The sequence below is a fragment of the Saccopteryx bilineata genome, chromosome 9 (genome assembly GCF_036850765.1).
Source record: "Saccopteryx bilineata isolate mSacBil1 chromosome 9, mSacBil1_pri_phased_curated, whole genome shotgun sequence".
Classification (NCBI taxonomy): domain Eukaryota; kingdom Metazoa; phylum Chordata; class Mammalia; order Chiroptera; family Emballonuridae; genus Saccopteryx; species Saccopteryx bilineata.
Genome location: NC_089498.1, coordinates 43594679 through 43612146, shown reverse-complemented (window position 1 = coordinate 43612146; position 17468 = coordinate 43594679). Strand labels below are relative to the sequence as shown.

Below are 17468 nucleotides of genomic sequence, written 5' to 3'. Positions count from 1 at the left end.
GGAGAAGCAAATGGGCGCCTCTCCTGCGCGCCCTGGCCGGGAATCGAACCCGGGTCCCCCACACGCCAGGCTGACGCTCCACCGCTGAGCCAACCGGCCAGGGCCTGCTTCAGTTTATCTTTTAATGCATAATGGATAATACTTTTCATTTGGCCTCTCTTTATCAGATTTTATATTAGTTGGACAAAATTAATTAGAAAACATTCCATCTTTTCCTAGGATCTAAATAAATTACATAATCATCTTGAGTTCGAAAATTAGCTAAAACTCAAATGTAATCATCTGGAACCTTTTCAATAGCACATATTTTAATGTGTATTTAAATTTTATTGTTATTGCTCTGTTCAGGTTTTCTACTTCTTACTAGAATTAATAATTGAAATTTTATTAAAAACTCTACAATTACCTCTACTGTGGTTCTAGAGTTGCACATAATAGCCTCAAAATTCCTTTAAATTCTATGTGGTTTAACCTTTCTTATTTCTAATATTTTTGCTTTTACTTATTTATTTTTGTTTTGCTGTTGTTTATCAATATTGTGTTTCATTTATCTCTTAGAACCAAATTGTGAATTTGTAAAATCTGGTCCACATTTTGTTTTCTGGTTCATCAGTTTCAGAGTTAATACTTATTCATTATATATGTAACAAAATGTAATAAGTAATGTTTCAAAAGAAGGACATGAGAATAGCTAAAAATGAGAATACTAAAGTAAAAACGAAAAACAAAATCACAATTACTTGCCCTAGAAATTAACTACTTGTTAACAAATGTTAGTGTAACTTTCCAGTTTATTAACTGCCTTTCTATATTTACGTACTTATAAAAAGTTTCAAAACAGTATTACGTGGTAGATACAGTTTGTATTGGTACTCCATTATTTCTGCTCTGGACCCAGGGTTGTCCTCCGTCACCCGCTCCCACCCCAGTCCCTTCGCAGACTCCTGCCTCCACTGCTCAAGCCAGTCAGCCTTCAGTCTCTTCTCCCGCCACATCCCAATTTGCAAGGCCGGGACTACATTTCCCGGAAGCCTCCAGGGTGGACTCAGCCGCTTCCAGGCTCCACCGCTCAAATTGTGCTGGGACGGGACATCTGGCTGCAGTGTTGTGGCCTTCCTGACTGAAGACTACACTTCCCGGCGGCGCCTGGGACAGAGGAGCACATTCTCAGCCGAAAAGTTGAGCATGTTCACCCAGCACGACCAGGATTGGGGGGCGCCAAAGGCTGGACCGCCCAGGTCTGGGAGGGCTCCTAAGTGTGTAGCGCGGTGCAGTCCTCTTCTTCTGGTCCCGAGCTCAGAGCGCGGCTCCTGGTGGAGAGAACTTAGGTCAGTCGGCTTCCTGGGTTTTAACCCCAGTTCTCAGGGGCCTCTGGGCATCTCCCAGCTTGGGGCGAGGACTTGCCGACGGGTTAACTTCGAGGTCTCGGGAGGCTTTGGTGAAGGGCCGTCCCGCACTTTCCCCGGCCGTGGGCTGTCTACCTCGGGAGCCTCCGCAGCCCTCAACTTGGTCTTAACCCTTCGTTCAGGTCCTCCGAGGATGCTCGGGGCCCTGGGCGAGCGGCACTGAGCTTCGCCGGAGGCTCGGAACGCGCCCCGACGGAGGAGCCCGGCTGACTTCCCCTCCTCTGGACTACATTTCCCTGGCCGCTCCGCGGCACGTGCCGTTTGAGCCGGAGCTGGCTGGCCCGCGGCGAGCTGGACGGAGTTGGGACGCAAAGGGTCGGGGTGTCCCGGGCGGCCTAGCTCGCTGGTTTGTGGAGGATTCGATCAGACTTGGGTGCCGAGACCCGGGAGAAAGGGACGTTGGGGAAACCCGGAGCCGGGCTGGGTCTGCCTGGAGTCTTGAATGTGGGTGGCTGTCGGGCAAGTCCAGCCTGCGTGCTCACCCCGTAAAAAGAACGGGCGTCGGGGGAGGGGGTTGTCGAGGCCGCGTGTCCGACCTCCCGGTAGGAACCCGCCGCGCGCTTGCACGAGGTGGATGCGGTTCCAGGCCTGCGGTGTCGGGAAGTCGGGGGTCGCAGCTGTCTGGTGTCCTGCATGGGCAGGAAGCCCGTGCGGGATTCCCCCGACGTGGATTGTGAGCAGTGCCCGTGGGGCGGCCGTGAGTGCACCGTCCAAGGGGGACTCTGTCTCTGCGTGAGAGCCCCGTGTAACCGCGGCGCTGCCTCTGCCTTTGGGGTCAGGCTGGGAAGGGCGCCCTCTTTGTATAAATAGATTCTTGGTCAGCGCTAGGCGCGGTCGGGTGGTGGATGGGTGCTGACGTCTACCTCAGGCCCCTGCTGCTTTTTGAGCCTTCGTTGCTCTCAGCCGAAACTTACAAACCGCCGCCTTTCGCTCTCCAGCGCTGTGAATGGCCTTCGCTGAGGGGCAGTTTCTCCTGATCTGCGAATTTGTAGAGCTTGGGCCTAGGCGCCCCTCCTACTCACACTTTGTTCTTTCACACGTGGTCGCTGGAGATCCTGTCCCAAGAGGTGCCCCCAGCCTAGAAGATAGGTGTGTTGGGACTCAGACAGATGGATTCATTCAGGCTGTGCCTTGGAGCCACAGATCTGGGCACAGTACAATATACTGGGCCCAGAAGAACCCAAACTCAAGCTGTTGGGGAGGAAGGCAGGCACAGTCTGGGATTCTCGCCCAGGATTCCCATTAGGGCCCGGAAAGTCACCAGCTCTTCTTTGTCATGATGGGAGAGGTTAGTGGAGTTGCAGGCTTCTTTAGCTCTGAGCTCCCTGTTGGTACCTGGCGTAGGGACGTAGGGCAGGGATCTGTCTTGACTTGGGGTCCTCAGGGAACCAGGTAGGGACTGTTGTCTCCTAGCTTACTAATATTTTTTCACTCTTTTTCTTCTCTAAGAATCCAGAACAGGACGGGAAAAGAGCCACTGTGCATCAAAAATCATGGCAGAGGTAAGTTGTATGTGGCACTTTCTTCTTGGAAAAAGGGCTTCTTGGTTTTCAGAACATTATCCTAATTTAGAATTCTATCTGAAAGAGTTACTGTAGTGATTTAGAGTAAGGAGAAGAGAAGAGGAAACCACATTTATGGACTAGTTTCTCTAAATCAGACAGGAGCCTAAACCAGGGCTCTGATGATCTGGAATTTTCATTTCCCTGGGTTTTGTTCATTCCAGAAATGATCTTGACAGAATGTGCCTCAGTGATTGGGCAGGGAAGTTGACCAAGAGACTAAGGTTACTCGCTTTCATCTCACTAATTTCTTTGTTGTCCCCTCCAGGGTCACATGGAATAGCCTATTGGCTTCCAAATTTCTAATAGCCTGGGGTGCCTGCTTGCCCACTTCAGTTCTAGATATTTTCCTCCAAGATAGAAATAAGCTAATTGCACTTTCTAATGTTTAAGTTAATATAGGATTCTTGCAAAAATTTCAAAATTTGAGAAGGTTATTAAGAAAGTTTGTTATCCATGGTCCCACCATCTAGAGATAGTCATTATTAATATTTTCAAGTTATTTTGTTTAGGTATGTAAGTTTGTTTTCAGAATGAGATCATGTTACTGATAGAACTGATACATGTTACTAACTTACTGTGTTTGCTTTAAGCCACTTATACTTTGAAGTTCTTTACGTGTGTAATCTTGTTGAATCCACATAACAACCCATAAGACAGGTCCTACTGTAGTTCATTAATCTATGATGCACTTTTTTTTTCCAGCTCCAAATGGGTTTTACAATTTCTGGCAAGTCATAGTTTCATTGATGGCATTTGTTTTCTTTTCTGGAGTGTAAAGTAATGGTGGCTCTACAATCAGTAGCATTATAGAATTGATAAAATATGCTATTATTCTAAGTTGACAGATGAGGAAGTCAGTTCTGTTAAATCGGTTGCCCCCAAAATTACACACTAATCAATGATACAACTGGGATCTCTAAATTGGCTACTAATTTCATCTCTCCACTTTCTTGATTTATTTTTATTTTTTTTTATTTTTTATTTTTTTGCATTTTTCTGAAGCTGGAAACAGGGAGAAGACTCCCGCATGCGCCCGACCGGGATCCACCTGGCACGCCCACCAGGGGCGAAGCTCTGCCCATCCTGGGCGTCGCCATATTGCGACCAGAGCCACTCTAGCGCCTGGGGCAGAGGCCACAGAGCCATCCCCAGCGCCTGGGCCATCTTTGCTCCAATGGAGCCTTGGCTGCGGGAGGGGAAGAGAGAGACAGAGAGGAAGGCGCGGCGGAGGGGTGGAGAAGCAGATGGGCGCTTCTCCTGTGTGCCCTGGCCGGAAATCAAACCCGGGTCCTCTGCACACTAGGCTGACGCTCTACCACTGAGCCAACCGGCCAGGGCTCTTGATTTATTTTAAACAAGTTTACATGTCAAGCGTATTTTCTCTTTGTCATTTATGTTGTTGTTTTTTTTACAATCTATTTTGTATGTTTTTGGATTCAGTTTGCAAAAAAATGTGTCTTCCCTTTATGTCATGCCAAAACGTCTTCCCTACTATAAAAATAAAGAAGTCACTCAAATTTTCCTAAAGTACTTTTCTTTTTTATCCATACAATTTAATCTTTAAGGTATTAGCTGTTGCCTGACCAGTGGTGGCACAGTGGATAGAGTGTTGATCTGAGATGTTGAAACCTGAGGTCACCAGCTGTGCCTGGCCTCATACACATGACCCCATGATCGCTGGCTTGAGCAAGGAGTCACTGTCTCAGCTAGAGCCCTCCCGCCTGCCCCATTAAGACACGTATGAGAAGCAATCAATGAACAACTAAAGTGCCACAACTACAAGTTGATGCTTCTTGTCTCTTTCCCTTTTTGTCTGTCTAGCTGTCTGTCTCACTAAAAAAATAAAAGAGAGGAGGTGCAACATTCAGAAGAAGAGGTGGAGGCCCTGGCCTGTTGGCTCAGCAGTAGAGGTCTGGCCGGTGTATGAAAGTTCCGGGTTTGATTCCTGGCCAGGGCACACAGGAGAAGCGTCCATCAGCTTCTCCGCCCTACTCCCTCTACTTCCTCTCTATCTCTCTCTTTCCCTCCTGCAGCCAAGGCTTCATTGGAGCAAAGTTGGCCCTGGGTATTGAGGACCACTCCATGGCCTCTGCCTCCGGCGCTAAAATGGCTCCCGCCACAATCAGAGCAAGGACCCAGATGGGCAGAGCATTGCCCCCTGGTGGGCGTGCTGGGTGGATCCCGGTCGGGCACAAGCGGGAGTCTGTCTGACTGCCTCCCCGTTTCTAACTTAGGAAGAAAAAAAAAAAAGGTGGAGGGAAAGGAAAAAAGGTCAGGAGCTTGATGCATCAAGAGAGCACACACTAAAGAAGAGTATGGCTCCCTGAACTACTGCTGGGGTCTGACTTAAATAGAGCTGGAGCTGGGATCTTCCTACAGCTGCAGAACAGGATTCTTTGCTTTCCAGGTTCCTGCCCTGGGCTGGCATCCACAGTCACAGTGAGGAACTTTGGGGGAGCGCCTGAAGAGAAACTTGAAACTTATCTAGGAGATGGTTAAAAGTAGTATGAAGAACATTCCCATCCATTTAAGAGAGGCTTAGCCTTTCTCACATTCTCTCCTCTGGAGTATTTTTCATGTTATTTATAATTTTTCTGTTAAGTTTTATATTTCCAGTTTTTTATTCCCTCTAATGCTTTGTAGCACTTCTTAAATATTGGGGTTTGTCGTCCTGAGTCAGTTATAGGTGGCTATTCCTGCTTTCTGTCAGTTTGTAGAGTCAATTCTAACTTTTTTTTTTTTTACAGAGACAGAGAGAGAGTTAGAGGGATAGATAGGGACAGACAGACAGGAAGGGAGAGAGATGAGAAGCATCAATCATTAGTTTTTCTTTGTGGCACCTTAGTTGTTCATTGATTGCTTTCTCATATGTGCCTTGACCGTAGGACCACAGCAGACCGAATAACCCCTTGCCCAAGCCAGCGACATTGGGTCCAAGCTGGTGAGCTTTGCTCAAACCAGATGAGCCCACGTTCAAGCTGGCAACCTTGGGTTCTCGAACCTGAGTCCTCCACATCCCAGTCTGATGCTCTATCCACTGCGCCACCACCTAGTCAGGCTCAATTCTAGCCTTTAAATTCTCACTTTTAGTGCCATCAAATTTAACACATTTCCTGTGTGTGTGTGTGTGTGTGTATTTTGTGTGTGTGTGTGTGAGAGGGACAGATAGTGATAGATAGGAAGGGAAAGAGATAAGCTTCAGTTCTTCGTTTTGGCACCTTAGTTGTTCATTGATTGCTTTCTCATATGTGCCTTGATGATGGGGGGGCTACAACAGAGCTAGTGACCCCTTGCTTAAGGCAGTGACCTTGAGCTTCAAGCCAGCAACCTTTGGGCCCAAGTCAGCGACCATGGAGTCATATATATGATCCCACACTCAAGCCAATGACCCCGTGCTCAAGTTGGTGAGCCCACGCTTAAGCCAGATGAGCCTGTGCACAAGCTGGCACCCTTAGAGTTTCGAACCTGGCTCCTCTGCATCCCAGACTGACGTTCTATCCCTGTGATGGTGAACCTTTTTATAAAAACCGCCCACTCTTGCAGTGCTGGTCAACCTGGTCCCTCCTGCCCACTAGTGGGCCTTCCAGCTTTCATGGTGGGATGATAACAGATAGTCTGTCTTGTTCCTGATCTTAGGGAAAACATTTGAATGTTTGGTAAAATTCACCAATGAAACCATCGGGTCTAGAACTTTTGTTAGTTGGGAGTTTTTTTATTGCTGCTTCAATTTCACTGGCTGTAATCTGTCTATTCAGATTCTCTGATTCTTCTTGATTCAGTTTTGGAAGATTGTATGTTTCTAGAAATTTATCCATTTCACTTAGATTGTCCAGTTTGTTGGTATATAGTTGTTTGTAATATTTTCCTACAATGCTTTGTGTTTCTTTGGTGTCTGTTGTTACTTCTCTTTCATCTCTGAATTTATTTATTTGGGTCCTCTCTTTTTTTTTCTTGATGAGTCTGGTTAAAGGTTTTTTTGTTTTTGTTTTTGTTTTTGTATTTTTCTGAAGCTGGAAACGGGGAGAGACAGTCAGACAGACTCCCGCATGCGCCCGACCGGGATCCACCCGGCACGCCCACCAGGGGCGATGCTCTGCCCACCAGGGGGTGGTGTTTTGCCCCTCTGGGGGGTCGCTCTGCCGCGACCAGAGCCACTCTAGCGCCTGGGGCAGAGGCCAAGGAGCCATCCCCAGCGCCCGGGCCATCTCTGCTCCAGTGGAGCCTTGGCTGCGAGAGGGGAAGAGAGAGACAGAGAGGAAGGTGGGGGGTGGGGGTGGAGAAGCAAATGGGCGCTTCTCCTTATGTGCCCTGGCCGGAAATCGAACCCGGGTCCCCCACACGCCAGGCTGACGCTCTACCGCTGAGCCAACCGGCCAGGGCCTGGTTAAAGGTTTTTTAATCTTATTTATCTTTTCAAAGAACCAACTCTTGGTTTTATTGATCTTTTGTATTTTGTTTCAGTTCTATTTTATTTATTTTGGCTGTGATCTCTAGTATTTCCTTTCATGTACTCACTTTAGGCTTTGTTTGTTGTTGTTTTTCAAGTTCCTTTCATTGTAACATTAGATTGTGCATTTAAGATATTTCTTGTTTCTTGAGGTGGGCCTGTACATGCTATGAATTTCCCTGTTCAGGCGGCTTTCTCTGAGTCCCATAGATTTTGGGTTGTTGTGTTTTCATTATTGTTTCTTTCAGAGTATGTTTGATTTGTTCCTTCATCTCATTGTTAACCCATTTATTGTTTAGTAACATCTTTTTAGCCTCCATGTCTGTTTTGTTTTGGGGTTTTTTCTTGTGATTGCTTGCTAGTTTCACACCATAATGGTCAGAGAAGATGCTTGATATGATTTCAGTCTTAAATTTATTGCAACCTGTTTTATATCTAACGTGATCTATCCCAGAAAATGTTCCATTTGTGTTTGAAAAGAATTTACGTTCCACTGCTTTGGGGTGAAATGCTCTGAAGATATCGATTAAATCCAGCTGATCTAATGTGTCATTTAAGGATGCCATTTCCTTGTTGATTTTTTGTCTGGAAGATCCATCCATTGATGTCAATGGGGTGTTAAAATCCCCTACCATGACTCATTGTTGTTGATCTCTCTCTATGTCCATCAAGATTTGCTTTACCTATTTAGGTGTTCCCACCTTGAGTGCATAAATGTTTACAAGGCTTATATCTTGTTGATAGCTCTCTTTAACATTATGTAGTCTCCTTCTTTGTCTCTTATTATAGCCTTTGTTTTAAAGTCTATTTATAAGTACAGTATTACTACCCCAGCTTTTCTTTCTTTTTTTTTAATTTCCATTTGTATGAAATATATTTTGTGTGTGTGTGTGTGACGGAGACAGAGAGGGACAGATAGGGATAGACAGACAGGAAGGGAGAGAGATGAAAAGCATCAATTCTTTGTTGCAGCACCTTAGTTGTTCATTGATTGTTTTCTCATATGTGCCTTGACCGAGGGCTACAGCAGACCAAGTGACCCCTTGCTCAAGCCAGATGAGCTCACGCTCAAGCTGGTGACCTTAGGGTTTTGAACCTGGGTCCTCTGCATCCCAGTCTGATGCTCTATCCACTGTGCCACCACAGGTTAGGCTTTAAAGTGATTATTGATAGGTATATATTTATTGTCGTTTTATTCTTTTAACCTATGTTCCTCTGTTTTCTTCTTTCTTCTTCCTGCTTTCTTCTGTCTTCTTTTTCTTCTCAGGTCTTTTAACATTTCTTGTACGCTGGTTTGGTGATAACAGACTCATTTATCTTTTTCTTGTCTGAGAAGCTTGTTATTGCCTTTACAATTTTTTTTTTTTATTATTCAGTGAGAGGAAGGGAGGCAGAGAGACTCACTCGTACACCCCAACTGGGATCCACCCAACAAGCCCACTAAGGGGCAGTGCTCTGCCCAACTAGAGCATTGCTCTGTTGCTCAGCAACCGAGCTCTTTTTAGTACCCGAGGCAGAGGCTATGGCGCCATCCTTAGCACCCAGGGCCAACTTGCTCCAGTCAAGCCATGACTGCAGGAAGGGGAGAAAGGGGGGGGAAGGAGAGAGAAGCGAGAGGCGGCGGGGTGCAGAAGCAGATGGGTGCTTCTCCTGTGTGCCCTTACTGGGAATTGAACCCAAGACAACCATACACCAGGCTGACACTCTACCACTGAGCCTACAGGCCAGGACCTCCTTTTCAATTTTAAATGATAGCATTGCTGGGTAAAGTAGTCTTGGTTGTAGGCCCTTGTTTTTTATTACTTTGAATATTTCATGCCAATTCCTTCTGACCTGAAATGTTTTCACTGAGAAATCAGCTGACAGACAGCCATTTAAGTAAGTAACTGCTTTTCTCTTGCTGCTCTTAAGATTTTCTCTTTGCCTTTAACCTTTGCCATTTTTATTATGATGTGCCATGATGTGGGCTTCTTTGGGTCCATCTTGTTTAAGACTCTTCTGCACTTCCTGGACTTGTCTTTTTTCTTCACCAGGTTAGGGAAATATTTGGTCATTATTTCTTCAAATAGGTTCTTGATTCCCTTACTCTCTCTTCTCCTTCTAGTACCCCTGTGATATGGATATTGTTACATTGCGTGTTGTCACACAATCCCTTAAACTCTCCTCATTCTTTTAAATTTCTTTCTATTTGCTACTCCGATTGGGTGTTTTTTTCTACCTTGTCTTTTAAATCTCTGATTCTATCCTCTGCTCATCCAACCTACTGTTTTTCCTTCCAGTGTGTTCTTGATGTCAGGTATTGTATCCTTCATTTCTAACTGGTTCCTTTTTATGGTTTCTATGTCCTTTTTTATGCTTGCTATCTCTTTTTGAATTTCTTACTTTCTTCCTTGAGCTTCCATATAATCATTACTTTGAACTCTGTATCTGATAAGTTGCTTAGCTCCGTTTCTCCTGTTTTGTCATTTGTGGACTGTTTCTTTTTCTCCTCATTTTTGGCATGTGTGTGTGTGTGTGTGTGTGTGTGTGTGTGTGTGTGTTTCCATGTATTAGATAGATCTGCTATGATTCCTAGTCTTCGTGGGGTGGCTTTTTATGGTAGGCGTTGTTTTGGGTCCAGTGGTACATACTCCTTGATCACCTGAGGTCTGTGCTTCAGGAATGTCCCTTGTGTGTGTTATGTTGGTCCTCCTTTTGTTCTTTTGTTTTGTTTGTTTGTTTTTAGCAAGAAAGAGAGGGACAGACAGGGACGATAGGCATGAAGGGAGAGAGATGTAAAGCATCAATTTTTTGTTGCAGCACCTTAGTTGTTCATTGATTGCTTTCTTGTATGTGCCTTAACCTGGGGGTTGCTGCCAAACCAGTGACCCCTTGCTCAAGCCAGCAACCTTGGGCTCAAGCCAGCGACCATGGGGTCATGTCTATGATCCCACACTCATGCCAGTGACCTCGGGGTCTCAAACCTGGGTCCTCTGCCTCCCAGGCCAACACTTCATCCATTGTGTCACCTCCTGGTCAGGCTCTAGACCCTCCCTTTATAATTGAGTCTTGGTTGCTATTAGCCCATGTGCATGGGATTGACCCTGAGGCTGGCTGACATGGGGCTTTGCCTCAACCAATGCATGTGAGCTGTTGTACAGGTGCTGATCACGGGAAGCAGAATTCACCTCAGCTGATTTTGGTGCTTAACCAGCTCCCCCTTTGGATATACTGCTTGTAAAGCTATGGATCTTGCTCTGATGTTGTCTGAAGCTGACCACGGAGTGTTGATTCTGGGCCTCTTAGGAGGGAACCTGGTGCAGGCCAATGTAAGTTGCTGCCTGTGACTGGCCCTTAGCAACCTGTTTGGAGCTACCAGTGATCCGCAGTTTGTGGCTGCCATTGCTGAGCTTAGGTGCATGTGGAAAGACCAAGCTGTGCACCAAGTCCGGCTTTTACCAGCACCAAGCCCAGAGGCAGGTCAGCAAAAGATCCAAGGCTCCCTGAGATCCACCTCTGGCTGCTTCTGGCTGCTGGCTGCTTGTTAGGCTTGGTCACTGTAAGAGCCTCAGGTAGATTAGGGAGGATGGGGCTAGCGGATCTCCCCTGTGGAGGAGCTGCCGGTCAGGTCTTAGGGGAGAGAGGTGGTGGTGTAGTCCCCACCCCAGAGCCACAGGTCTCACTCTGTCCCGGATTTGTCCTTTGACCACAGCAAGGTGGAGCCAGCGGGAATTGGATGGTGTTGGGTGTGGGCTTCGGAGCCTGGAGGTCTGGCCTGCCAACAACCGTGGCAGTGGCTCCACTGAACTTCCAGTGAAGGGGATGTACTAGATTCTTGGGAAAGTGGGTGGAAGAGCTCCCGCCTCGAAGCTAAACAGCCAAGTCACTGTCACCCCCTCCAAGTTTGTCCAGACCTCTACTCCCCAGCCAAGACCACTGACTTCTTCGGGGCCTATTCTCTGTCGTTTGGGAGAAGAGAGATTCTCCAGGGTAGTGCCATTGCTTTCCCTGAGGCTGATGCTGCAGGAACGGCAGAGCTCCATCCAAGAAAGGTGGAAACTGATACTGGAGAATGACTGCACACAGGTCTTGGTGTGTATCCCTCACTCTGTCTCTTCCCAGAGCCCCCGACCTCAGACTCTCCTTGTTTTTCTAGCCTTCCCTTTGCTGGAGTCCAGAGTAAGTGGTTGTGAACACGAGGTTCTGCATTGGTCCTTTAAGAGAGTACCCTCATCTCTATAAACTTTTGTCTCTTTCTGAAAGACAGAAGCCTTGCCACTTTTCACAGCTGAATTCCGTGTGGGTGCCTGTTCCCGGCTCTGGTGCTCTTGGCTAGGAACCAGGCTTGGGGTTTAGGCCCCTCCCTTCTCGGAGTTAATCGCCCCACAGAGCCTCAGCTGCTGCCCGCAGGAGCTGAGCCAGGCTTTTTCACATCTCTGCCCTTCCTTGATGTGGCTTCTTTTGTGAATCCTTGGTTATAGAATCCTTTTCATTTTGTCTTGAGTTGGTTTTTCAGGATGATTATTCTTAAATTTAGTTAAACTCCAGTTTGGTCCTGGGAGAAGGTGAGTGTAATATGCACCTGCTCTGCTGCCATGTTATTATTATTGTATATTTGAATGTTAGTTTATGTTACCCACATATTACCTACCACTTCCTTCATTCACCATTATTATATCTCAAACCCTCTACCTGGGATCATTTTCCTTCAGATGGAAGTACATACATACTTTAATTAATTTCTAGGTTTTTTTTAATACCTTTATTTGCCTTCATTTGTCAAAGATAATTTTTTTATCCTACTGATATAGTCTGCTGTATTCTGGATAACATTGTTGCTATTGAATAGTCATCTGTTGTTCTTTTTTTAATTGAATTTATTGGGGTAACGCTGAGTAACCCAATTGTACAGACTTTAGCTGCCCTGTTCTACAATATATCTCCCTGTTCATATTGTGTATTCGCCCCTCAAATTGAGTCTTTATCCATCACCATTTTCCCCCTACACCCTCCTCTAACTCCCTACCCGAGCACAGTCACCACACTGTTTTTCGTGTTCATAAGTTTTCTTTTATTCTCCTTTTGTTTTTCTTATAGAGACAGAGAGAGAGTCAGAGAGAGGGATAGATAGGGACAGACAGGAACGGAGAGAGATGAGAAGCATCAATCATCAGTTTTTCGTTGCAACACCTTAGTTGTTCATTGGTTGTTTTCTCATATGTGCCTTGACTACAGGCCTTCAGCAGACCGAGTAACCCCTTGCTCGAGCCAGCGACCTTGGGTTCAAGCTGGTGAGCTTTTGCTCAAACCAGATGAGCCCACGCTCAAGCTGGTGACCTCGAGGTCTCGAACCTGGGTCCTCCACATCCCAGTCCAATGCTCTATCCACTGTGCCACCGCCTGGTCAGGCCTTTTTTTCTTCTTTTTTGCTCAACCTCTCCACCCCTCTCACCCAGCCCTCCCCCCCCCCCCCACAGCTGTCAGCCTGCTGAGTCAGACTCCTAGATCTGTTGTTCTTTTGTATACAATGTTTCTTTAGTCTAAAATTGCTTTTAAAGTATTCTATTGTTTTTAATGCTCTGCAGTTTTGAAATAATCATCTAGGATTTCTTTTTACTTATTCTATTTAAAACTTATTGGACTTCTGAATAATGCTTTCTTTTGCCAGTTCTGAAAGTTTCTTAGCCATTATGTATTCAATTACTGCCTTTTCTCAGTTCTACTGCTTTTTTCCTTGTGGAACTCTAGTTTGATATCTCTTAAACCTTCTCAGTTTATATTCTTAGCTTCTCTTATACTTTCCCACATTGTCTTTCTTGACAGCATGCTGCATAATGTGTTTCTATCTTTCAGTCCAGTAATTTTACTCTTCAGAGAATATTTATTCCAGCCATTGTGTAATTTAATGTTAAGTATTGTGGTTTCTCTAGAAGTTTTTTTTTTCTTTTAAATCTACCTCTCATTTTGTGGAGTTTTGTTTCTTACCATCTTACCACTTTTATAAAAAATATGTTAAATTCTTGTTTTATATTTTTTGGCATTCTCTATGTAACATGGATCTTTGTTGATGTGATATTTTTATCCCCAATATTTCATTAAAATTTTTTAATATAATGTAAAGTTAAAACAACTACATGACTTATTTTTCTGACTCTTTATGCCTCTTTACATGTTTCTTTTTTTTCCTTTTCATGACAGAGACAGAGAGAGGGACAGACAGATAGGAAGGGAGAGAGATATGAAGCATTAATTCTATGTTGCAGCTCCTTAGTTGTTCATTGATTGCTTTTTCATATGTGCCTTGACCGTGGGGCTACAGCAGACTGAGTGATCCCTTGTTCAAGCCAGTGACATTAGGTCCAAGTTGGCGAGCCTTGCTCAAACCAGATAAGCCTGTGCTCAAGCTGGCGACCTCGGGGTCTTGAACTTGGGTCCTCCGTGTACCAATCCGACGCTCTATCCACTGCGCCACCACCTGGTCAGGCACATGTTTCATTTTCATTTAACTTTTTATTTAAGCAAAATTCATATAACAGATAACCATTTTATAGTGTAGAATCCAGTGGCATATAATACATTCACAATGTTGCATAGGGGTATGTTTGCTTCTGCCAACAGCACTGCCAAACCAGACCGCCTTAATGGTTCATAGATGGTAAGTTTTTTAGATGCACTTTAGTACTGTGAATGTGAGCCACAGGCTGACTTGTAGTTACAGTTTCTCCAGGGAGAATATTTTCTTCCAACAACTGCCAGGGTTCAAAGTCAGTCCATTTTCCTTGCAACCCCCAAGAATGGGAGTGCTGTTCTTCCCAAGGACAACCTTACAGCATCCCCAGTGTAACTGGCATTTTCATTAGGTCCCAGATATCGACCATCCATTAGTCATAGAAAAATCTTCTCTGCTCACCTGTTGCAACAGGCTTATTCATCTCTCTAGATTCCCCATTTCTTTTCTACACCCTGCTCTAGGCCAGTTCAACGACCCTGGGCCATATAACAAGAGCAAAGAGAATAACCCAGGCCTGCATAAAGCTTGGACACCTTAGACCAGGGGTCCCCAAACTTTTTACACAGGGGGCCAGTTCACTGTCCCTCAGACCGTTGGAGGGCCGGACTATAAAAAAAAACTATGAATAAATCCCTATGCACAATGCACATATCTTATTTTAAAGTAAAAAAACAAAACGGGATCAAATACAATATTTAAAATAAAGAACAAGTAAATTTAAATCAACAAAATGACCAGTATTTCAATGGGAACTATGCTCCTCTCACTGACCACCAATGAAAGAGGTGCCCCTTCCGGAAGTGTGGCGGGGGCCAGATAAATGGCCTCAGGGGGCCGCATGCGGCCCGCAGGCCGTTTGGGGACCCCTGCCTTAGACTGAGCATCTGGAGAACAAGCATCTTTCTGTCTCAGACGAGCCTTCTTGATTTTTGAGTAGTTATGTAACTGTCCAGTGTCATGCTGCTAGCAAATCATGGGACAAGGATTAACATGCAAGTATCCTAGCCCTGAAGTGTTCTGTCACAACACCATAAAATCTCTCATAAATAATTGTCATAGTATCTTCCATTTCCATTAGAATTTTCTCAGAATTACATAAAATTTTCTTAGTTGTGTAAAACTATCAATATTCTAGGGAACTTGTAGAATGTTTCCATTTCCACTGAAAGACCCTTAATCTAGTAATTATTTAATTAACTTTAATTGAACTATATGCTGGTAATTAATTATGTGATGGTGAGTAACGTAAGTATTATGCTAGTTCTAGGCCACTTTTGAAGAAATTATACCAATAGATAAACTGGTATAATGAACAAATATGTAATTCAGGAATGGATAAAAGGATTATGAGGGCAAAGAACCAAAAATTAATAGAATCAGAGAAGTTTGCCAAGCCATGCCACGATTTTGGAGCAGAGCACATTCATGGGAAATGAAACATTTCTGAAAGGGTCTAAGATGAGCAAGTAATTAATAGGAGTCGAATGGAGGCTAGTTTAGTGGGCGCATTGTGAATGACAGTGAGAGCACCTTAAATGAAGATAAATAAGAAGCAGGGTCCAGATAATACAGTTTTTCAGGTCTGGTAAGGAATTTTGCATTTCAAGTGAGGGCGACATGCATTATATTTAAACAATTACTCCCATACTTTGAGTTCCCTCAGAATCATTGAGTGATATTAATAATATCAATGGCCATTTATTCATCAAATAGTCATTGAGCATTTACTTTGTGCATCATATTTTTAACAAGTTTCCCAGCTGATTCTGATTCTCACCAGAGGTGAAGAGATACTTCCTTTACAAGCTCCCCTTATTTTTTCTCTTCTCATCCCCTCTTTTTCAGATTTCAATGCATTGTTAAGAGCTATTTATTCACTATTTTTAGTTTGTCATTTCTACCTTAGAACTTCCTTAGAGCTTCTACAATGAGAAAATACCTGAGGGTATGGTCCTAGAGGTCCCAGATCTTTACAGTACAGACCAGTTAGACTCCCATCTTGACCAGCTGTAGGTTTGGCTTCCTTTCTGCCTACTCTTTAAGGTCATGCATTCAAGGCTCAAGGTCATCTGGGTTCAGGAGAGGTTTTCTGGTAAAATTAGTGTCAATGGCTGAACACATCCCTCTTGTTCCCTGTTTTTTACTTAGTTTTAGCCACTGAAGATTACTTGCCTTGTTTACCAACTCATCACTGCATTCCAAAATGTTTTAATATTTTGTACATTATTTTTCAGCTGATGATTTGGTCATGGCAATCAGTCCCCCACAGAGATTGATGTCCTGTGATTGTCTCTATTTTTCTAGTTTTCTTTCCTGACATGGAGCTTTTGAAGGGCAGATGCTGGGTAGAAGTCATTGTGTCCCCAGTGTCCACACTGAGCCAATCATGGGGGCTTTGATTGAGATTTTTGAATAAAGGAATTTTGTTTGCAGAACTGCTTCTTTCTTCCCTTTTCTACCTCTGATTTCCCCTTATAGAGCGCTGTGCTCTGCACTAGCAAACAGAACAGACCAAGCATTTTCTGCTCCCCTAAGTAGAGCTCAGATCAGGGTTCTTTTAGAGGGTCAGGAAATTCCTAGCTGCACCTGCAAGAGCCAGAAATGAAAGGCAGTCAGCTGTAGAGTTGGAGAAGTCTAGATTTAAATCCCAGCAATGCCGCTGCAAATCTGAGTAAATGACTTCAATTTTTTAAGTGAAAGTTTCCATTGAACTAGGATTCATTGGCCTCTCCTCAGGATTAATTTATAGGTATAAGTTACCAGAAACTTAATGTGCTTAATGCACAGTAATTGTACTTGAGACCTAGTGAGCGCTGCCTCTCAACAGTGTAAGGCTTGGGAGTAGGTGTGAGAGGGAATAATGTCAGGCAGAAGAGCCATGGGCACTCTTGGTTGGGAACCAGGGTGTGCTAGTAATGAGGATTCTGAGGACTGTGGTTCATGTAAAGCCACTGTAACCTGCATCTAGGTAGCTTAGCTCTGCTTTGGCTGCTCAGGGCCTGCTGATCTTGGTGGATTGTCTGGCTTAGCATCGGTGATTCTGGACAGGGTCTTTGTGGAAAGAGATTTCTAGCATAGGGGAACAAAGCCAAGGAGGTAACAGATGCTCTGTATCTGTTAGGCTTCGGGTGGCTGGGCAGAAACCATTGTCCAGGGCTGGGCCTGCCCAAGTGTCCTGTGTTACCGGACCTGAGGACTACATCATGTCCTTAGGGTACCTCTATGGTTGAGGATGTCCGTGTCTTCCAGACTGTAGAACAGGGGTCTGCTCAGGACATGTCAGGCAGGCCCTTCTGGGCTCAGATCAGCTCCCCATGGTGAGAACATTGTTTCTTCTGAATACGTTATATATAGAGTTGATTCCTTGGAGTTCAAGGAATACAAAGATTTGTTTTTCTCCCTCAAATCAAAAAAGGTGTGTGTGTGTGTGTGTGTGTGTGTGTGTGAGAGAGAGAGAGAGAGAGAGAGAGAGAGAGAGATAAGGTGCCAAAAGCAGAAAGATTAGAACAGGAGAGGGAAGGAAAATTTATTCTCAGTCCTTTGGGCACTCTGAGGTCAGT

The 17468-nt window shown here is 44.7% G+C and overlaps 1 protein-coding gene across 11 annotated transcripts in view; it reads left to right on the top strand.

Moving 5' to 3' along the window:
* Positions 1-946: 946 nt before the first annotated feature.
* Positions 947-17468, top strand: part of LOC136312590 (zinc finger protein 568-like) — a 28917-nt gene continuing 12395 nt past the window's right edge. Inside the window, exons 1-3 of one of the 11 annotated variants that reach the window (XM_066242180.1) lie at positions 947-1178; positions 2856-2909; positions 11369-11489. In XM_066242180.1, coding sequence (XP_066098277.1) covers positions 11415-11489 — 75 coding nt within the window. In that variant the 5' untranslated portion in view covers positions 947-1178; positions 2856-2909; positions 11369-11414. The other 10 variants (XM_066242178.1, XM_066242179.1, XM_066242177.1 and 7 more) reach the window with 10 other exon arrangements.